At 40.8% G+C, this 23,307-nt stretch overlaps 1 protein-coding gene across 6 annotated transcripts in view; it reads right to left on the reverse strand.

The window, feature by feature from the left end:
- plekhg5b (pleckstrin homology domain containing, family G (with RhoGef domain) member 5b) overlaps nt 1–23,307 on the reverse strand; it is a 95,107-nt gene that overhangs the window by 25,009 nt on the left and 46,791 nt on the right. For 3 of the 6 annotated variants that reach the window (XM_061790776.1, XM_061790758.1, XM_061790766.1), the window contains exons 3-8: nt 4,230–4,371; nt 3,420–3,519; nt 2,478–2,538; nt 2,131–2,222; nt 1,678–1,814; nt 961–1,127 (exon numbers count right to left, since the gene is read on the reverse strand). In XM_061790776.1, coding sequence (XP_061646760.1) covers nt 961–1,127; nt 1,678–1,814; nt 2,131–2,222; nt 2,478–2,538; nt 3,420–3,519; nt 4,230–4,371 — 699 coding nt within the window. Of the gene's footprint in view, nt 1–960; nt 1,128–1,677; nt 1,815–2,130; nt 2,223–2,477; nt 2,539–3,419; nt 3,520–4,229; nt 4,372–10,922; nt 10,971–11,058; nt 11,128–20,396; nt 20,640–23,307 lie in introns of those variants that run through there. The other 3 variants (XM_061790793.1, XM_061790784.1, XM_061790804.1) reach the window with 3 other exon arrangements.

The following is a 23,307-nucleotide window of genomic DNA, read 5'->3' on the forward strand; positions in this document are numbered from 1 at the left end:
CCTAGACCCACGAGGCTTGAAAACAGCTTCTACCATCAAGCTATGAAATGCATCTACTCCATCCTCTCCACAATGAGAACTAATGCTGACATCCCCGGCGCAGTTCACAGGTATTAAGTGCAATCTAATGAAAGGGAATGAAATAATGTGCCATTTTGTTTTGTCATAATCTGTGCAATAAACAAACACCATTTCATAAAATGGTCACGTTCCCAAATATGAACAATTGTATATTCGTTCCTTAGCAGCCAGTTTGAAGAGAGTACACACCACATACTTAAATAAAATTGATGACTGTGCCAGAATCTTGAGAATTTTTCTTAAATTCTTAGTGAATTTGGTATTAAATTTGGTGGTGTCCAGCCATAGTCGAGGTTTACACTCTACCAAGTAAAATTTTACAGGGCCATTTGTATCTCAATTGTCTTTTTCAAGACTTTGTAAGATGTGACGTTATACTTACCAAGTGAGCCAGCAAGTTAAACATACAAGCTTCCATGAATCAATACAGTAGTGTTAGTATAGTGTAAGTGTAAGTATAAGTAAGTGTAAGTATAGTGATTTGAGATTTAATGCTAAAACTAATCAAAAGTGACACGCTGGAAACTGGAAGCGGATTGTTAATCTTCAGGAAATAGAACTCCTGGCCCGTGTGACAAGGGTCATTAGGTCTCATCAACTTGATGACCTGACTGTCTTCTGTCCATGCAGCTAAACAGACTACAGTGAAACAGGAAGTGGACTTAATATGGGATTTAAGGGTTCACATTGTACGAGGACGGGCACCTCAAATCCAAACACACATTCCCAGAGTTCCACTGAGCAAGATACTCTTTGTACAACGAGGTCACGATGGGATTACCAACGGGGATGCGCCAGCACAAGATATGATGGGAGCGCAACAATAGAAAGTCGAATGATGGAAAGGAGAGAAGGGTGTGTATATGTGAGATGACTTACCAGCGGATCGGCACCCTCACGACGTCCTAGAGATCCGTGCTCCACCCTCTCAGTGGCCGGTGTGAGGATGTAGGGGGTCTGACTCCCGGCAGGCTTCATGTTGGGTAGGCTGAGCGACCTCATGTCTTTCACCCCCTGCTCCACTTTTAACTCGTTGCCAGGCCGTGCTTAAGGACAAAGGAGGACCATTAAGACCACCAGTACAATCTAGCCTCCAAGACATGGATGTTACACTACCACGTGGTAGTGGTGTGACACACAACATTTATTATATAGGGCTAGGCAATTAATCTGTTCATCTTTTAGGATTTTTTTTTTTTCATCCATCGTGTTCCACCTCTATTGCTAGCTCTATTCGCTTTAAGGAGTCCACACCTTTTCCTCTTTTAGTCAGGACGAAGGGTGTGAGCGGAAACTGGTTCACACAGATTACCCTCGTCATTGTGAAGGTCAGTACAGATAAGAGTGCACATGTCAAATACACCACTTGGCATTGAATAAAAAGGCTCCTTACTTTCTATGAACAAAGTGGTATTGTTGATGCCAGTGTCATAAGTCATTTTTAGCCCATGAAGATCAATGAGATCTGGCTGAGAGCAGCTTTTGGACACACACAAACACAATTTGACAATTTAGGCTCCAGAAAGAACCCAAAACCGTCCGCCAATACTCAAACATGACCACCAGTCAGACATGACCCGCCAGTGGCGTCTTTACCTTTGACTTTGAGGTAGTGTCCACCAAATCGATAGGCCTCAAAGTTGAGGGACAGCGGCGTGTTGGACTGATCCAGGAACAAGTCGACACTTGATAGCTCGATGCCGTTCCTCTCAAACACTGGACCAAGAACCTCTCTGCCAACACGAGACAAATGATAAAAATTGACGTAATAGAAATGTGCTAATTATCAAGGCTTCTTCTAAGATCACACGGATGATCTTGATTATTTGACATTTATATCCAACATGTAAGATCTGACATAATGCACTATTTTAATGGGAGTGGTGACATTTATGAAATAAGCAAAATCCAAACAAAATAACTTTGAACAATTTAAAGTTATTGACGCTGTGGGAGCTTGCCAGGATACAGAAAGGATCGTGATACAGACATGAAGTTGGTATATTGTTGTGGATAGTGTTATTAACATGATAGTAAATATCACCTCACCTCAAGGTTTTCTTTTTCATAGCAGGTACTATTTCTGTGTTGATGTCCACGTTGAGGTCAAACTTGAGACTGAAGCATTCTTTGCTGGGGTCCTGGAGGAGGGAAGGGTACACATATTGTTAGTTTACACAGAAGCTCTCCTGGCTGCACAGACTGATGGTATAGCATACGCTAGCCCTTAGCACCCCCACAGGGAGGCTCCTGCGCACTGTAGCTTTAAGCCTCAAAACAGTTTATGAGACACCTCCTTGCAGCATAACATGCAAAAACGACTGAACATGTGCTTTTGTGCTGTGGGTTTATGGTGTTGCACATGGGAAGTGCCCTGCGTCAGGATGATGACCTACATCGGTGTGTCTCCTCCGTGGTTTCTTCTTCACCAGTTTCATACCCCCAGCTTTCTTCTCCCTGCAAAAAAGGGGCACTTTAATTTAAAAAAGTGATTACCGTAATTTCTCGTGTATAATGCGCACCCATGTATAATACGCACCCCCAAAGTTGACCTCAGAATTCTGGAAATCCCTTCTACGTATGTATAATGCATGATTTTGCTTCTACCAATATGATCAAAACATGAAGTATCTGTATTTTGTTCGTTTTTTTCAAAGAATATTTCTGAAGTTAAGCACTTTATTTGAGCAAGTAAATTTGTTTTTATTATTTGCTTGCTCTTATTTTGAAATGAACAGCTCTACTTTTATGTAGTAAATTAGAAAACACACAGTTGTGCTCATATGTTTGATTACCCAGACAGAGTTTGTAAGATGGGTACAATTCTTTAAAGAAAACATGAAGGACCAGGTGAAACACATTTAATTTTATTTTAATGGGATTCAAATTAAACGGTAATGCATTTCAGAAAAGCATTATCATTAAACTAAACATAACCATCAAGAAATTAATGATGGTTGTTGTTCAGTCTGTCATATTTAAAAAAAACAATATTTCACAAATTCTGCCAGGGTATGTAAACTTATGAGCACAACTGTACATATATGCAATCATACGTACCAATCATATTGGAATGAAATTGTAGGCTACACTTTTTTTTATATATAACCACTACATGGTGGTGGCATTTTGGAAAGAACATGTACAGCTTTTTCATAACCACTGGATGGCGGCATACATTTATAAAATGTGAAAGTTTTTTTCCATCTGCCCCTATACCTATGTATATATAATGCGCACTATTGACTTTTGACAATTTTTTTTGGGGGGGGGAATGCACATTATACACGAGAAATTACGGTATATAATTCTAACACAGTAATAAGAGGGTTACCAACCAGCGGTCACTGGTCCCCTCATCCTCTTCCTCCAGGTCAGAGGGGGCGCTGGTGCGTGAGGGGCAGGATCGTGTGGACACGTTCCGAGCCAGGATGGAGGCTAAAGAGGGGAAAAGAGAAATTGTTGACTGTATATAATAACAATAATGAAAACCACAATGTCATTGTCATGTTTTGCAATTATTCTTATGCAATTATCGTTGTGCGGCCAACTAGCAAACTGATTAGAGATCAAAATAATTCCTTGCCTCACAAGACCAATTCAAAGTAAGATTTTTTTATTTTATTTTTTGAAGTTTTCAAAAGAGACTTTTCCACAATGCCTGGCTTCTCACCAAATTTTAAAGGAAGAATCCCAATCTATCATAAATAAATAAATACAAAATCCAGGTTTATGTTTCCGACTACAGACAGGAAGTTGTGCACAAACAATCCCACTAAAATTAAAACAATTTCCTTAGTAGAGGTAACTATAGTATCAATTATTTTACGTCACTCCTAAACGTACATTTATTTATTTTTTAACATTTTATTTTATTTTTTTACGAAGTTGTCACCAGTAGTGACTCAAATAGAAACATGGAAAATTTAATCAGATTTGCAATGTAATGTGTTCTTCCTCAAAACACGAGCCACGACTCCACAAAGTTTAAGGTAAATTGTTTGTGTATTGTTTGCATAATCCTGCTAACTGAGAAACAATTAAAAAAACTGCGATCAAAACAATACCGCTCGTTTTTGCACTTCTGCTCTTCATGGAGGTAATTAAAGGAGATTTAATGTACCGGTAAGATAAGTAATGCATGCTACCTTGAGGTTGTAAGTCAAATCTGGGGTGCCGGTCAAAGTGCATGTTGTCGTTCTTCTCCGAGTGGCAGCGCGAGTCACATGACTCACACAGGTGAAGGGGGCTTTTGCTATTCAGGTCTTGGCAGTCGGGGTGGTGACAAACCTGCACATTACAAATTTAAACAAAGACAGAAACAATGTCAAATAAACAGAAGACTGGGTTCAAGTAGAACAAAGTTCAAAGCAGCTACAGACTTATAAACATTTCCAGCAAGACCGCAATGTTCAAATGACAACTCAAACATCCCAAAGGTTTGGACACTCCCACCTTCCAACCATCTGTCCTGCTCAGCTTTTCACCTTTGCACGCTGATCTGAGATCACCTTAACTGTTCACAATCCAAGATGACATCCCAAGAAATTAAACAGTGAGGCTGACCACAGACCAGCAATGAACTGGGAGCATCTTTTTCAGAGCCCAGACAAAAGGCAGCAGAAGGCTGTAGGATTAAGGAGATCTGTCTCAGACCAGACAGATCTAACACCCGCACTAACTAACCCCTACAACCTCTTCTCATCCCTCACCTCCAGGACTGGTGGGCTGATAAACACCAGGGGGCTCTTGCACGCCTCCGCCACCATCGCCCACACCCGCGTCAGGATGCGGAGATGTATGGGGGGATACAATGGCGAACCCTCTAATGTACTTCCCGACATTGTGCATTGTGTGTGTGTGTGTGTGTGTGTGTAAGCGCGATAGTCTAGCTTTTACAACAGTGTCATCACTGATGGTAAGGGTCCCATATTTTGGCTATTTAGACCTCCATAGTGACTCTCTAACATGGACTTATAAAAGTGTCAATTACGTAAAAAAACACCATGAAGTGTCATACAAGTGTCCAGAAAAGGCCCCTCAAACAGCTACTTTGTTTGACCCACGTCCATATTTGGGTAAGACCGCCCCTTTTCTCTGATTGGTTGCCTCCGTGTAGAAGACCCACTTGTGAGAGCACACGTGTTTGTTATATTGATAGTGCTGGCTCAGGAACGGAAAGTAAGGCGGAGATCTTCGCTAGTGGTTGTTGGTTTGGTAAAATATGGCACCTTTAAAGGCCTTCCTGCAGTGACCGTGTGCTTTGAGATAACTTCTGTTCTCAACCAGCAATAGATTTAAAGAAAAACAAAGGCTCGTTCACACTGTAGGTCTATTCCGATTTTTTTGCCCAATGAGGCGTATCGGATTTTTTTTCTGTCAATGTGAACATTGCAATTACGATTTTTTCATATCCGAGCCAGGCCTCTTTCATAGGTGGATATAAATCAGATATGTATGCGACCAGGGTGTGGTACGGATGCTCACGGGGGGCGCATCCTACCCGTACGTCATCAAATGGTGACAAATGTCACAATTGTTCGACAAAACAGAACACCACAAAACGGCAACGGCGGATGAAGGAGCAGAAAATAGTCAGTGGCGAAAATAAGATGCTTTAGAACTGAGATATATTAGACTTTACACCGATTTAATCGGGCTGATCGGTATTGGCCGATATTTAGCATTTTATGCTGATCGGCTTTAATGTCATAATTTACAAATCCGCAAAAAACATTTACTCTGCGTCGCCGCGTGCACAGTATATTTTAATCCAAAAGCTAGTTTATTTTTAGCCTGTCGCGTGTCTGTTGACGTAGCACTGTAAATATCTGACGGCCAAAGAAGTTATTTTAAAAATAAATAAATAAAAACACAAACCTGAGCGGTGTGGGACAGACAACACGTCGGAGACAGACAACACGTAATGCCCGGATCAGACTACAAGACAAATTTGTTCTTTCACGATTGCACTGCCAGAATGCGACCGGAAACACTCGTTACCGTGGCGACGACAACAAGAGTGGAGCGAGCAGACGGTATTGTAAGGACAAAATGGGGGAAAAACGTGTGTTGGTGGTCACCAGTGCTCAGGACAGGAGAGGACGTTCGTTTAAGGCTTGCTTGAGGTATGTTCACGTACTTTTAATACGATACAACTCACAAGCAGGCAATAAAATGTTATGTAGCCTCGCAAGCTAGCGGTACCACGAACGGTTGGACGTAAACATGGCGCCGTTCTGTCGAATCATGCTCTAAAGTTTCGGTGTGGGTTAAGTAATTTAATTACAGTAAGTTAAGCACCCATTATTTCTGTCATGTAATGTTGGTTTGAGCTGACTGATTAGAATACACGATCTGACTAGAGCAGTGATTTCCAACCTTTATGGAGGCAAGGAACATATTTTAGAATTGGAAAATCTCACGGAACACCAACAAACAAAAATGTCACAAAAAGTGGATACATTAATTACTGTATTTACTTCCTGCCATCTAATAGAAGAGTATTATTATTATATTATTTGTTTTGACTGTCACTATGCCTCACTGACTGTCACTATGCCACACTGGCAAAAAATAGAGGAAGAAAGATTACATTATTTATTGTAAATATAATTTTTTGAGCCATTAAGTACACAAGTATAGACAGTAAATGAACAGGCTATTTAAATAGACACAAGCCCGGACCATGTGTCCCCATCCTGCCTCAAAGTCTGCGCGGACCAGCTCGCTCCAGTCTTCACTCAGATCTTCAATAGATCTCTGGAAATGTGCGAAGTTCCATCCTGTTTCAAACGCTCCACCATCATTCCAGTCCCCAAGAAACCTGCAATCTCGGGACTGAATGACTACAGGCCTGTCGCTTTGACATCTGTGGTCATGAAGTCCTTTGAACGTCTCGTGCTGGACCACCTCAAGAGTGTCACAGGTCCCCTGCTGGACCCCCTGCAGTTTGCCTACCAAGCGAATAGGTCTGCGGATGATGCAGTCAACATGGGATGGCACTTCATCCTAGAACACCTCGACAGTGCAGGGATCTACGCAAGGATCCTCTTCATGGACTTCAGCTCAGCGTTCAACACCATCATCCCTGAACTCCTTTCCTCCAAGCTTCTCCAGCTCAGCGTCTCACCTGCCATCTGCCAGTTGATTTACAGCTTTCTGACGGGCAGGACACAGCAGGTCAGGCTGGGGGAGGCCACCTCATCCACACGCAGCATCAGCACTGGGGCGCCCCAAGGTTGTGTCCTCTCTCCGCTGCTCTTCTCTCTCTACACGAACGACTGCACCTCAGCGAACCCGACTGTCAAACTCCTGAAGTTTGCAGATGACACCACTGTCATCAGCCTCATCAAGGACGGTGACGAGTCTGCATATCGACAGGAAGCGGAGCGGCTGGAGCTGTGGTGCGGCCGACACAACCTGGAGCTGAACACGCTCAAGACTGTAGAGATGATCGTAGACTTCAGGAGGCATCCTTCGCCACAGCTGCCCCTCACGTTGTCCAGCTGCCTTGTGTCAACCATCGAGACCTTCAAGTTCCTGGGAATTACAATCTCTCAGGACCTGAAGTGGGCCACCAACATCAACTCCGTCCTCAAAAAGGCCCAGCAGAGGATGTACTTCCTGCGGCTTCTGAGAACGCACGGCCTGCCACCGGAGCTGCTGAGACAGTACTACACAGCGGTCATCGAATCAGTCCTGTGTTCTTCCATCACAGGCTGGTTTGGTGCTGCTACAAAAAAGGACAAACTCCGACTGCAACGGACAATCAAAACTGCTGAAAGGATTGTCGGTACCCCCCTACCCACCATTGAGGACTTGCACGCTGCCAGAACTAAGACAAGGGCGTGCAAAATCCTCTCGGACCCTCCGCACCCCGGTCACCAGCTCTTCCAGCTCCTTCCCTCAGGTAGGCGCTACCGATCAATGCAAACTAGAACTAGTAGACATTCCAACAGCTTCTTCCCTCTTGCGATCAACTTCTTAAACACCTCACCTATAATTCCATTACAACAAGCTGGCAATTTTTTGACTTGAGTTCGTTGTCACATTTCTGTGGGGCCAATTATGTATTACTCGTGCACTCACTGTAGTTGTCTCGCCATTCTGCACTATTTGCATATACTGGCCACTCATGCCAGAGTAGCATCTGCTCCATTTGCACACTGATTGAGGAGTATCTGTAACATTTGCACAACCAACATTGTCCCAGATTATCGCACTACTCGTCACCTTAAACCGCATACAATCCTTGAAGTCTCAGTGCCCTTTGCACAATGGTCATTGCACCGGACTATTGCAATATTAGTCATTCGAACTGCTCTAAGTGCTAGAGGACTCTGCATCTTTTTGCACAATTGTTTTTTGTCAATGTCTTTATGTCTCCAAAGTGTTCTGTAAATTGACTGTATGTTGTACTAGAGCGGCTCCAACTACCGGAAACAAATTCCTTGTGTGTTTTGGACATACTTGGCAAATAAAGATGATTCTGATTCTGACATTCCTCCATACTGTGATCGGATCGGTTATCGTTTTTATTAAACTTGCTGATCGGTCCCAAAAATCCTGATCATGTTAAGCCTAATATAATTATCTGATCTGCAAATTTTCAGAGCTGCAAATAAGAAAACTTTGAATAAATTGAATGAAAATGCATATGTATTATTTAATCATTATCATGTATTGTTAAACTAGAAATGCATAGTTGTAGATGACCACAATGTATCCCACTGCATATCCTCCACTTTTTTTTTTTTTTTTTTTTTTTTTTTTTTTTTTTTTAAATGATACTGTATATGTACAGTATATTGGATATTTTCTAGAGAAGCCTACCAATCACCCAGTGATCTGGTATTTTTCTTGAACTTTGACATGGTCTTTTCACTATCAACTGCTGCTCTGAGCCATAATAGCATTTTACTGACATACTGTATACCCTAAAATAGAGGTGGGACCATGTCATTGCTTTTTAAGTCACAAGTAAGTCTTTGCCCTCAACTCCTGAGTCAAGTCCTGAGTCAATTCTTTAAGTCCTACACTTTGAGTTGAGTCCTTTCGAGTCATTTTACCAACAAAATTGAAATATATATTTAATATATAATATTTATATTGAATTAATATGTATGTATTATGTACTGAATTTATACATTTAATATATTTTAAAATCCATATTTAACTATCAAAACAAATTTGGACCTTTATGAGAAAACTAGGGGGCTGATCAAAATTATTGCCCCTTCAAAGCCAGTCGTCAGGGGTTGGTGGGGGGGAGGCTTAGTTTATTGCCCTTTCAAAACCGATTGATCATAGGTTTTCAGTTATTCCATGAAAATGTTATGCTATGACTTACTTTTTCTCACTTTATTCTGAAGTGACATGAAACAGACCTATCACAAATAAGAATTTGCATCCAGTAGTGCTGCAATTAGTAATAGTAATAGTAGTAATCATAGTAATCAAGGATAAAATATATTTTGGTTGGTTAAAGAGCAATTATGAATACACAAGAGAAAATGAGACATTTAATAATGAATGACCAAATCTTATCCTCTTTTAGATAATCAACAGTATTTTTCTTAAATTCACATTGTGCATAAAGCAGGAAATTGCTTTTTCTTGTATAAAAACATTCCTAGTGAGGCAATTTCAAACAAATATAAATAGATTTCAGTTTAAATTGGGCATTTCTTGTGAGTATCAAAAACATAAGGCATTAATTAAAAAAAAAAAAAAGAGGAACACAAGTTTGTCATCTTGTTATAAAGGTACAATTTTATCCAACTGTGCTACCTCAGTCAGAACACTTGGGGGCACTATGTAGAAATATTACATCAAAAAGGGATGAAGAAAAGGACACGAAGAAGAATCTAGTTTCATGTCGAATAGATGGTAGGTGTTTACTGATTGATTGGTAAATAAAGTTAATAAAAAAGTACAAGACTGATTCTTGAGAACACTACACTGACTAAACCAGACTGTAATGTACAGAAAGCCCAGACAGCGCACGGCCGACCCACCGTGTAAACATTTGCGTGATCGCTGACAAAGCGAGCTGGTAATGTTAACAAAAACAAGCATATGTGACTTCAAGCCTTGCTATTCTCACAATGCAATGTGGATTTTTTTTTTTCCCTGAAAAAATGTACTTCCTTATTAATACGTTAAATGTCGTCGTCATTTCTGTGTATGTTAACAGTGGATCTTGGAATATAATACCTTATGTAGCTTTCACATTTATTGTTGATTTATGTTGTACTATTTCTTGTTGTTGTTTTTTTTTTAAACGAAACCATTACTTTAGAGAGTGTGTCTTGGTCCATTCCACTACCTGAGGGTGCCCAACAGGGCGTTAACTGGTAAAAAAATAAAAAATAAAAGAACTAACTACACAGTAGCAATTATGGTGTGGGACACTTCTGCCTAATAAATAATCATTAAGACCTTCAGCAATATGTTTTCACTTATTGTCTTGTAGTAAAACAGTAAGTTACACATATAGCGATAGAAAGAAAAAGCTACAAAGTATTGGTTTCTCAGTGCTTTGGTCATGGTAGTCTTTAAGTCAGTGGGTTCAAATCCAAGTGAAGTCACGTGTCAATGCTGTTTGAGTCCAAGTCAAGTTGCAAGTCTTTTAACATGTCAAGTCGAGTCTAAAGTCATCAAATTCATGATTCGAGTCCAAGTCATGTGACTCAAGGCCATACCTCTGTTTTACAATGTTATGCGGCACAACAGGAGTAATAAATACTCCTAAATACTCTTTATAACCAATTTTACCCTAACATTGAGTAACCTATGACTTAAATAGCTAACAAAGAAAGAGAGAAAAAAAAACATACCCAAAAGTGATTTCATATCCTCACGTGTGACTCCAATGACTTTATAACCTGTTAAAATAGGAAGTAAGGATATACCGCTTCCTGTCAAAGAGGAGGTAGCCAATTGACGTCACGGGAAAAGGGATAAGGACCTCACCAAGGTATTGCTGCATGAGTGCGACACTGCTCCATGTCCACGCTTGCCAAATGTCCAGTTGGCTACCTCGCCAGGCTGCTAAAAATCTGCCCCCGTTTTATTAATTAATAATCCCCTCCTCTCAATGTCTAGCCAGGTATAATCGCAGTTTAGAGGGGACAGGAAGGTGTGTGTGTGTGTGGGGGGAGTTAAGAAGGGGGGAGCAGAGGAGGAGGACATATCCCACTGAAAATATAAACCACAAAGGAAAAAAAAGAGGAAAAAACTTTCCTCAAGAAGCTTTTGAGAAAGACTTTCTCGCCTAATCTTGGGGCCTAATTGGTGCCTGTGCTCTGTCCATACCATCTGACGGTCCAACAGAGATTAAACAGTGCTGCTAGACTCACCATGAGCCAGAACCACCACCTCCCTCTTTCCCTTTCTCATGGCTACGACCCCTCCCTTCCTCTCCTTTTCAGTCAGGCAGATTCACAATGGAAGGGCCAGATGAAGCAAGGCTATGAGCAAGAAGATATATTTAGAAAGATACTGGAGGAACTCTCAGTGAATGTGTCCGTGTCCAAAAAAGATTTACTGTCCTGCCCTACTACCTACTGTTTTCCCTTAAGGTGGATTCTTTTTTTTGTTGTTTTTACTTGATAAATTTAGGAGGTTGTCTATCAAACAATTTATTCTGTTCAGTCAGGAATTGGACTACAGTGGTACCTTGACTTTGACTTCATTGCAATTAATTGTAATGCCATTAATCTGTTACAGCCCACCCAAAACACCACTTTTTTTGTTACAGTTTTCAATAAAGAAAATCAGCAATGAATTTCCTAATAAATTATAAAAGAGAATGTAAATAAGTAACTAACTGTTTTTATAAGTGTAACTACTACACATTGGGACAAGCTGAGACAACTAGTGTTGCATGTGTGTTTTTAAGGGGCATGGCCTAGTGAGTGGCATCAGGAACATAGCGTCTGGCACAGGCGTCGCCAGACCCCTTTTATTGGGGCACGTGCCCCAGTGTGAATGAGCTGCGCCCCGGAATCCAGCGGAGACTGCCCATTGGTAGTGCCGAGAGTTTTGCCAGTGGGCAGGTGCTGCCGTAATGTTAAGGTGGAGGGGGGGGGGGGGGGGGGGGGGGGGTGCGCAGTTGCACCCACCGCAGTGTTTCCCATTTATTTGCAACCCGCTCGCGACGGACACTCCCCCCACTCGGTGATCATTGCTGTGTTTGGAGCAGCAGGCGATTTGCACATTCAGGCACCCACGTACGCACGCATTTGAAAACAAGCCGAACAAGTACGCTGCTGAGGGAAGCCCGCACACAGTGTATGTCAAACAAGGAAGGACACTCTTGGAAGGTAAACAAAAGGCGATGCAGAACTGCTTCAACAGTGCAATGACAACGTGTGGCTGTCAGCAACATGCCTTACAGTTTTTGTTTTGTTTTTTATTATTATTTATAGCCTGCTGCTGCTGCTAACTAGCTGACGTCCTGGAGAATTATATTGAATATATAATAATAACATGTATGTGCATTGTATTGACCTTCATGGTAAAATAAAGAACACAATAACTTTAATTAATTACAGCCTTAGGATTAACGTTGCATTGAGGAGGACAAATGAATTAAAAATGAAAAATAATTTTAAAAAGAATCAACTGTCAATCAACATCACCAAGCAGCTTCAGAGAGCTAAAAGCCAATATGGTGGTTTGCTTGTGTCAGGAACAAACTGGGAACCATTTTCCCTCCAAACTCAAAGAACGGCCCGTCCTGACAGAGCACACCTTGCACTTATGTAACAGCATGCATCACAGTGTGCATGTTCATGTCCGTCCGGTCCAAGAGGGAGAGGCTATGGTGGGGACATGGGGGAGGGCACCGCAGACTATACTTCCATCTCGCAGTCAAGGTGAGTACTCATAGCTCAATTTGTTTCTGCTGCATAAACCTTAGGATGTAAATACAGTAGGGGCATTAGAAACAGATTGTATTAGTTTCATTGTTAAAACATCAGATCTAGATCACTTGAACGAATACAGGGAAACAAAATAAATGAATATTGGCAGATAACCAGCAGTTGGCCATTGTGACCTGCTGTGTCAATCCAGCCTAATTCAACTTCAGCGACACTTAAAACGTTTATCAATATTGTCATCAATTCTGATCAATTTCATTTTCAGCACAAAACGGAATCGTACGTGAGATGAAGCCCTGCCGATTGTGCAGCTTCTCAGTCTTCTGACCACTTGTCAGAATATGCATGGAAGGCTCACACATTGTTTGACTGGCGCAGACACCACATCCATCAGTACGAACTGTCAGAGCACAACATTACAGAGTTACTTACCGTCAACGTCTGGATGGCAAGCCTTTGAGGTGTGTCTGCTTAATGTAACTTTCCCCCACTTTTCTCTCCCAGACAGTCTGCATTGTCCCCTTGGGAGCAGAACACAAGACCCAACAGGCCCTCGTAAGAGTTTGCTGGGGCAGCCTAAACAAAGCATTTGCAGTTCACCTCGGCCCAACTGGTTAGAGGGGAAAATTTGCCCGGCTCGGGCTAACTGAGATCAAAGGGGGAGGCAGAGGAAGGCCACACCCATGTCTGATTTATCATCAATAAATAAAGAGAGCATATGTTGAGCAGAGCCCAGCAGATGCGCCTGAGGAGCGCTTATGCAACGCGACTGGCCGACAGGCTGCACCTGCTTTACGTTAAACAACTCGATTGTGGCCACACACATGTGGAGCTACTCAAACAGAGGCACTTGTGTTTGATCCTTCAAGGTGAAAACAAAATGACCGTGAGAGACTTAGTCCATCTGTTAAGCTTACATGTACAAAATAACACAGCGGACGTCACACACAATCGGGACGTTGGCCTATTTTCAATTTGTTCTGAAGAAATAACAGAAGCAACTTATCTGTTCCAGGTGTCAAAGGTCAGCAATCATAAAACCTTTGAATACTCGATGGGTAAAGTTTTAAGAAACCAGTATATTTAGTTGTATTAGTACCATGTTTTGGTGATGACCTCTTTCACTTCCATTGTTGTTATTACCATTTTCGTTCACTTATCACTGATACCTTTGTACAAGTGTAGATGGAAACTCTCTTTACAGTACAGTGAATTTAAAGAGGGTAAAAAAAAAGTCATAATTTCAGAAATTAATCAAAGATACTGTAAGATGTTGATTGCCCAGGTTGAGATCGCAATTACTGTTACAAAGATACACAATTTGATTCCAAACTTTTTGAAACAGAGGTACTTCTTGGGTACTGATTAATGCAAAGGGCTACCAGTTTGACACGTACTTCTGAAATAACAAATTTGCTCAAATTACCTTTTTATTGTCTTATTAGAAATAATGATATTCATCTATGTTTACAAAAAAAAAAGCTCAAGTAAAGCTCATATTTATGTGACTCAATGTCTGAGATGAACTAAACTCAATGCGATCATCATCTGCTCAGTGACGCATGATGACAGAAAAATGTATTTTCCCAGATTGGGAAATGGAAAACTTTGCTTTCAAAAAGCAGTGACAAAATGGTTCATCTGAAACCTAACATAATTGTCTTGAAGCAACTGAGGCAAAACTGAGTCTATTTGGCTACAACAAGCAGAGGCACTGCTGATTTAGTCTAACGAGCAACTAGTTTGCCGTTTAAAGAAGGGGACATTACATGAGTTATGAGTTGTGAGACAGTGATCAACACAGACCATGCAGTTTGTTCTTCTATTATTATTATTGACTGTTGCCTTATTGTACAGAGTAGCCAAAACAGAAACGTTTGTACCACTTTCCTATGTTGCAACAGTAACATTTCCTGTTGTGTGGTCACTGGTCATACGATGCATTCTTAAGATCACTGAGCTGAAGTCTTACCAGGTGGCTCAAACTATGACTAGAGCTGACTAGGTTCCATATAGAGTGGAACCTCGGTTTAAGAAATTTGTTCTGAGATTCCATTCGTGGTCCAAAACATTCACAAAGAACCTCGAGAGAACCTCGATTCACGAAATTAATTCATTCCAAGACTCCATTCGCTAACCGAAATGTTCGCTAACCAAAGCAATGTTTCCCATTAAAATGAATTGAAATAGAACTAATCCGTTCCAGCCACAGAACAAAGTTATGGTTATCTTGCTTTTATCTATGTTTAGTTTAAAATAAATACAGTACACTATAGAAATAAGTGAAAAATTATTATGACGAAATAACACTGTTCGCTAGCAAATCACTGAGCAACTTCTCAGCCTTTTTGAAATAAAAAAGCTATATGCATAGTAGGGGTGTAACACTTTACAGAAGTCACGGTTCGGTATGTACCTCGGTTTTGGGTTCACAACAGGAAAACGCAAAAAAAAGTCCCGAATGCATAATTCTAGGTTTCAAGTATTTTCAGCAGACAGTAGTGTAAGTAGTACTAGTAGACCATTTTGCTACCTACGATAGCTTAATTATAGAAAGTTGAGCAGCATAAATGGAATTAGTTCCAAAGCCTAAATGCCACCGCGACGATGTGGGAACATTTTGGAGTCAAGCCAGATGAACGCAGCCATCCCACTAACACCAATGAACTGGTATGTCGAATTTGTATGACGTTGCAACAAACACAAGTAAATTTAAAGCCTCAAAATGAAAAAAAAAAATCAATTTTAAACACAACCATCCCACCTAATTTCTTCAGCTGGGAACAAAAACACAGTGGTACATTTCCCGTTTCTGTCAGCTTGCAATTATGGAACTCTTGCCCACCAATGCAAATACAAACGTGACAGCGTATATGGTGCACGTATGCTCATATTATATACAGTATAGTGTACTCACTACTATAAGAGATGTAGCCATTAAACATATGAACAAAGCAACGTTTAAAGAAATGCTGCAGACTTTTTAAAAATAGAACAAATCTTGACTCAAAACAGGTTGCTTTGAACTACTTGTTGTGCTGTTAATGTTGCTATACTTTGCACTTTTTCTTAACCAACTGAAAACTTGATTGGCAGTGTATTGCCTGTCAAGGCATTAATGACTGTTTATACCTCTGTGCCAAATGTTTAATTTTTGTTTGCGTGCAATATTTGCTAAGTCTGAGTCGGTGTCTGTTTTATTTACAGTGGGTATGGAAAGTATTCAGACCGCCTTAAATTTTTCTCTTTGTTATATTGTAGCCATTTGCTAAAATAATTTAAGTAAAACATTTTCCCTCATTAATGTACACATAGCACCCCGTATTGACAGGAAATAACGGAATTGTTGACATTTTTGCTGATTTATTAAAAAAGAAAAAAGGAAATATCACACAGTCGGGAGTATTCAGACCCTTTGCACAGTATTTAGAAGCGCCCTTTTGAGCTAATACAGCCATGAGTCTTTTTGCAAATGATACAATGAGTATTTCACACCTGGATTTGGGGATCCTCTGCCATTCCTCCTTGCAGATCCTCTCCAGTTCTGTCAGGTTGGATGGTGAACGTTGGTGGACAGCCATTTTCAGGTCTCTCCAAAGATGCTCAATTGGGTTTAAGTCAGGGCTCTGGCTGGACCATTCAAGAGGACTCACGGAGTTGTTCTGAAGCCACTCCTTAGTTATTTTAGCTGTGTGTGTGCTTAGGGTCATTATCTTGTTGGAAGGTGAACCTTCAGCCCAGTCTGAGGTCCTGAACACTCTGGAGAAGGTTTTCGTCCAGGATATCCCTGAAGTTGGCTGCATTCATCTTTCCTTTGATTGCAACCAGTCGTCCTGTCCCTGCAGCTGAAAAACACCCCCACAGCATGATGCTGCCACCACCATGCTTCACTGTTGGGACTGTATTGGACAGATGACGAGCAGTACCTGGTTTTCTCCACACATACCGCTTATAATTCAGGCAAAAAAGTTATATCTTGGTCTCATCAGACCAGAGAATCTTATTTCTAACCATCTTGGAGTCCTTCAGGTGTTTTTTAGAAAACTCCATGCGGGCTTTCATGTGTCTTGCACTGAGGAGAGGCTTCCGTCGGGTCAGTCTGCCATAAAGCACCGAACGTTGGAGGGCTGCAGTGATGGTTGACTCTCTTGAACCTTCTCCCATCTCTCGACTGCATCTCTGGAAGCTCAGCCACAGTGATTTTTGGGTTCTTCTTTACCTCTCTCACCAAGGCTTTTCTCCCCCGATTGCTCAGTTTGGCCGGACGGCCAGCTCTAGGAAGGGCTCTGGTCATCCCAAATGTCTTCCATTTAAGTATTGTGGAGGCCACTTTGCTCTTAGGAACCTTAAGTGCAGCAAAATTGTTTTTGTAACCTTGCCCAGACCTGTGCCTTGCCACAATTCTGTCTCAGAGCTCTTCCGGCAGTTCCTTTGACCTCTTGATTCTCATTTGCTCTGGCATGCGCTGTGAGCTGTAAGGTCTTATATAGACAGGTGTGTGGCTTTCATAATCAACTACAATCAGTATTATCAAACAAAGCTGAATTCCAATGAAGGTGTGGAACCATCTCAAGGATGATAAGAATAAATGGACAGCACTCAAATTAAATATAGGAGTGTCACAGCAAAGGGTCTGAATACTTAGGGCTGTGTGATATTTCAGTTTTTCTTTTTTAATAAATCTGCAAAGATTTCAACAATTCTGTTTTTCTTTCTGTCAATATGGGGTGCTGTGTGTACATTAATGAGGAAAAAAATTAACTGAAAACAAACGGGAGCGTCCCGCAAAGCTTAAATCAGAAGTATGGACGCATTTTGGTTTTGGAATAATCAAAAACAATCGAGGAGGAAACATGAAGGACATGCAAAAAACATGTTTGCTGACCGCGGTTATCTACAAGTCGGAGAATACAAGTAATATGAGATATTGAAGCCACTAAGTTGAGGTACACCGGGACAGCACGTAAGCTAAAAGGTTGGTGAAGACACTTGAAGTTGAGCAGAGGTACAAAATCCTATCACGGACATACTTCAGCAAAACGCGAACACGCCAGATAGTTGTACATCAAAAGCTACTCAGAGCTACGTAACCACCTTGGCACACATTGTGACAGCGAGTGAGTGGGTCGTAATAAATATGATTAGAATATTTGAGCGTTACATATTTTGTGTTCAATTACAGTCAGTGTGTTTATTCTTAAAATGTGGTTATTTCTTATCTTGGAAAAAAACAGACGTCGCAGGTAAACCTACTGTTAATCCACCCTGAAGAGATGTTACTTGCACTTTAATCAAATAAAGTCTGAATGCATTTGGCATTAATGCTTGTGTATGGTTTATTACATCCATAATTACCTTTTCCTAGAAACTTTACAAGAAACAAAAGGAAGTTGTAGGATTCGGACACAATAAAAAACTATGGACGTGCTTCACTATTATTATTCTTGTTTTCTGTGACCTTTGAAATAAATCTGACTATGCGCTTGCTCTCAGTGTGACCCGGAAAATTTGATGGGTCGAGCGCACGCTACCATTGTTTATTGTGTACGAACTCAAAATCAATGGATGATCGCAATTTCAGCAAGTGCTGGTGATCATATGGTAAATTACTTTGGATATTGACTATTTTTGGTGTTGTAGGCGAAGTATTTTTGTGAAACTATCAATGACTGTCTCAAGCAGCAGCTGCTGCCGACATCCCCATTAGCTTGTGCCGTAGCAGTTTGCTAATCTTCCCTGGGTCCAAATATAATCAACAGTACAAATAATAGATTAGTACAGCACAACATCAATGCAGTGCTTGCACGATTCATTGATACAGTAGTTACTCAAAATACATGCTACAGAGTCGAACAAGTAAACAACATTAACACAAAAGACACCAATTAATTTGATAAGATATGAAATCAAATACTGCTAAAGCAAACTGAATATTTTAAATCCTTAAGCAACAAGTCTCAGATGACAAGCGTATGAAATGGATATAATAAAACCAAATAGCAGGCATGTCAAACTGGCACCCGGGTGCCATATCAGGCCTGTCACATCATTTAATGTGGCCGCCAAAAGCAAATAATTTGGGTCAACATCTGTACAAAAATTTCACATCGTAATATGTAATAAATAATAACCTTGAAATGTTGCAAGCGTTTTTTTGGCTACCAAGCCCCTTTTTACAGTAACTGGAACAATAGTTGAACAATTATCCTTGAGTTCTGATTTCAAAACTAGTTATTCACCATTGTGTATACTGTATATAATACTATGATCAGGCGATGGCGGCATACATTTATAAAATGTGAAGGTTTTTTCCATTTGCCCTTATACCTGTGTATAATGCGCACTATTGACTTTCGACAATTTTGGGGGGGGGGGAAATGTGCATTATACACGAGAAATTACGGTAACCCTTTAGCGTTGATGTCAAGATGAACCGAAGAATAATGCATAAACCAAAGCAATAGTTTCTTGAAGATTTTGCACCGAGGTTCTACTGCATTTTAAGTGTCCTCTGGCTATAATAAACACGTCTGCAAGTCAACAACATTTGGCACATCGCCTTCATGAAGTTGTCCAAACAACCATCAACAGAGAATCACCAAAAGTTGAAATTCTACCCATTTGTCAGACTTGCCAAAGAAAAACATTCATACAAGAAGCACTGCAACACCTTTTTTAGTGAACTTGATTGCGCGCTGTGGCAAAAGATGTGTTTCAACCCGCACTAATGTTCTCCCCTCAGAAAACCTTTACCTCCACTACTACAGCTCTTCTATTGGTTATCTGGTAGTTCCACAACTTTATTTTTATATTTACATTGAACTGTCCTGTTGTCATCATGCAAAACATGGACACGCTTAAGGATGCTTCTTTACATTAAAAACCTTTTTGAACTAATGAACTGAACCTGGACCATCCAAACCACGACGGTGAAATACGTAAGTGCCACTCACCTGCAGCTGGGGTTCAAACAAAGTCAAGTATAGAAGCAGAGGCTCGCACAGTCTATGTTGTACAAGCTGCCGTTCTGCCCATAGCCTGAGGGCAGGCATAGAGACAGACAAGGGGGGATGGTGCACAAGGCCAAGGAATATTCAAATCCCAACTCTGACTGCCGATTTGGATAAGAGCGGTTCCAAATTTGACACAGAGAAGGATTTGTTTGAAACTTTTTTACTGTTTAGGAGAAGAGTGGTGCGCGCCAGGAGGGAGGCTGGTGTGTTGATATAAGAAGCAGATGTGAAATATGCACAGTTTGGAAGAAAAACAGACAAAGTGCTGTTCCACTCAAACATGGAAAAACAAAAGCTGCCATTGTAAATTCGAATATCACACACCTGCCTTTACTTTTACCAAGAATGAATGGAAACTCAATGAGAAGTCGTACTACAATCAAAATGAAGTGCATTTTCAACAGTTACCTACCATGGAAAACGACCCCTTCCAAGAAAGACAAGCCTTCAGAGTTTCAGTGGAAGAATTTAACAATATCAAAAAGGTCCAATAGGACAGTGATGGTCAAAGTTCTCGTTCCAACCTGATTCAAACTTGCTCTTATGCGTGTGAGGAGAGTCCCAGTCACTTTCTGGCTCGTATGATCGTCCTGATCCACAAAAGATGCCAGGGGATGTCTTCACTTTGTTTATGACAGCAGTCTGGCAGCAACACACACACTAACACACAGGCAGAAAGTCATAGGATCCGCCCCCCTTCCCAATCACATCCACACAAGCTCACACACATCCACGCTGACTCATGTCAACTCCCATTTTTGCTCCCTAACGTTCTGGCTGATCCACAACACATTGTCACTTTAACCCCAACTTAGAAGGTAAACTCTACTGGCGGATTTTATGGTGTTATTTAGTATTTCATTTGGTTTTCAAGTAAAGTCTTTGTCATACAAGCTGGAAAACTGTGACGTTATAGTTGTGTCAAAGGTCATAATGGACTCAAATCAGATTTGATCAGAATTCTGAACTGAAAATATAAAGTTATACAACAGCTGCTTGATGACTGTAATGGTCTTGTGTGGCAAAATCTGAAGAGTGAATTAATTGCACAATGACAATTATTATCCTGGATGAATCACATTTTTGCTTTTATCACTTAGTATTGCACAAGGAACCATATTTGGTAACGCAAAAGACCATGCTCACTATGAGGCGGTCTCACGATTTAAGGCCATGACTAATTTGCATTTGGTATCCCGGCGAGAGCATGCTTGAAACATGGCAATACTGGAATTAGTACCTCGTTTTGACAGTAGTGCCGTGGAGGAAACAGGCATTTGCTGTTTTAATGTCAAAATGAGTGCTATGGTTAGGAAAAACAAAAAAAGCAAGACATCAAGGAATTTTCCACATGAGCAGTTAAAGGAAAAGATGAATTTTGGAGTGATGTCATTCCCAACTTACGTTCTGACTTAAGATAAAGGGCGGTGCAGTAAGACAGCTCATTTGTTTTTCGGACAAACCCGAGATGACTACATTTAAATCCCTCGCAATTAGCTAGCTCACAAAACAACGGGGAGCCCCCAAGGCAGACATGGGAGGGAATGGCACATGTTTGAAGTAGGGTGAAGGAGCGGGTGGCTCTTAATGCCTAACCCCCCACATCAGTTGCTCAAAATAAAGCAACCTGTTGAATCTGTGTCCCCCACAGTCAGTCTTAATTAGAGGCGGCTACTCTTAAAAGAGGGGAGGGCAGCAATGCAATTACTGTGAAGGATTAGACCCCACTGGCAATGCCATTGTTGGGGGAGGAATGAATAGTTGGGATGGGGGGCCTGTGTCGGTGACCCGACCTTGGCATTAACCCCCTGACCGACCATGAGCTTTGAATTCCACCAAGTCTTCCCGGGAAGTGTGCAGTGCAAGGGCAAACAAAGGAAAGCAGTAGTGTGAAGATAACGAGGATGAGCACGTCGGCAAAAGAAACAAAGCACGGACACACAAAGAGGATTAAAAACTAATATTTCCCCTGAGATAATGCTGGAAGTTTCCATATATTCTTGGTCGGTCGGCTGGTTGCTTGGTTGGCTTCAATTTTGGAGAGTAAGTGTGCTGGAGTCAGGCAGTCATAATAATACATTTTAAGTTTTTTAAAAATCTTTGCACTGGCTCTGTAGCCAAGCCATGCAGAATTAAAATCTCATTAAGCTGCAGTTTACATGAACAAAACATGATTGTCATCTTTTTTTTTCTTGTTATCTTAACCCCTCCTCGTTTGGGGTCTTCTCTTAAGTCTCTGAATCCGGACTAGTGGGTCCATACAAGGAACGTTTTCATTGGTGCACCAGTCATGTAGCCTCTTCCTGTTATTCCCCATCTGTTGCAATGCTTCCTGAATCCTGACTGGGATGCTCTTGAGGGGGTGAATTGGGATCAAATGTGTTTGCATTTCCCTCTAAAGACATCATATACAATGTACAGTGGAAAAGTTGTTCCAGGATCTGGTTGATGATCAATTTATTCAGGTTTCGAACCAATTTTGCTATCAGTAATAGTTAATTCCAAGATCAAACTGTCGGAATCATGTTCTAAGTTGTATTTAAAATTTGCAACATACACATTTTCCTGGTCTTCTCTGAATGTGTCATATTGGCAGACTAAGTTGTGCTGCAATGCCATTATCATCATCATCATCATCATCATCAACAATGGCTGGAAAAGTACTAACTTGTAGAAAACCGATTAATGCGCGGCTGACAAAGTGTGTGAGTGTCATGTAAGAGACGAGCGGAGAGCTTCTTGGAGCATGTTGACGTCGCAATTCAAACAGACTTTTTTTCCAGTGTTAAATTTGTTTTGCTTTATATGCTTAGAATAAACAAAAGAATAATGTTTACCGTAGTTAGTTGTTTGGGATAATAAGGCCAACTGAAATTTCAAATAACAGCATTTTCTTGCTTGAAAATGGGTTTTTGAAAAAGGTTTTGGAAAATGACAGTTATAATTTTCTCTATAAAACAGAAAATGGTTGCCCATTGGACACATGCATTAAGTGTAGACATGTACCTTGCAACCAAATAAATGGTGGACAGTGTTAGTGTTCCGTTTATAACACTTAAGTGCATCAAAATTAAACCACTGTGTCCCAACAGAGTCATGTTACTTACAAATTCAAAATCCACACAAACACCTTTCTCTAAAGAGTAGGTGTATAGATTTTCGGATAAGAAGCGAGAGAGCAAGTAGCTGGTTTACATGCCCAGAATGTTAATTTACAAAGTTTCACATTAAAGGAACAATATGCAGTATTCAAACTGCTAGCAATTATTTGAATATAGCCTCATTTCAGCATAATCAATCCAAAATATAGGTGAGATGATCAA

This window comes from Phyllopteryx taeniolatus, chromosome 1, assembly GCF_024500385.1.
Source record: "Phyllopteryx taeniolatus isolate TA_2022b chromosome 1, UOR_Ptae_1.2, whole genome shotgun sequence".
Lineage (NCBI taxonomy): Eukaryota > Metazoa > Chordata > Actinopteri > Syngnathiformes > Syngnathidae > Phyllopteryx > Phyllopteryx taeniolatus.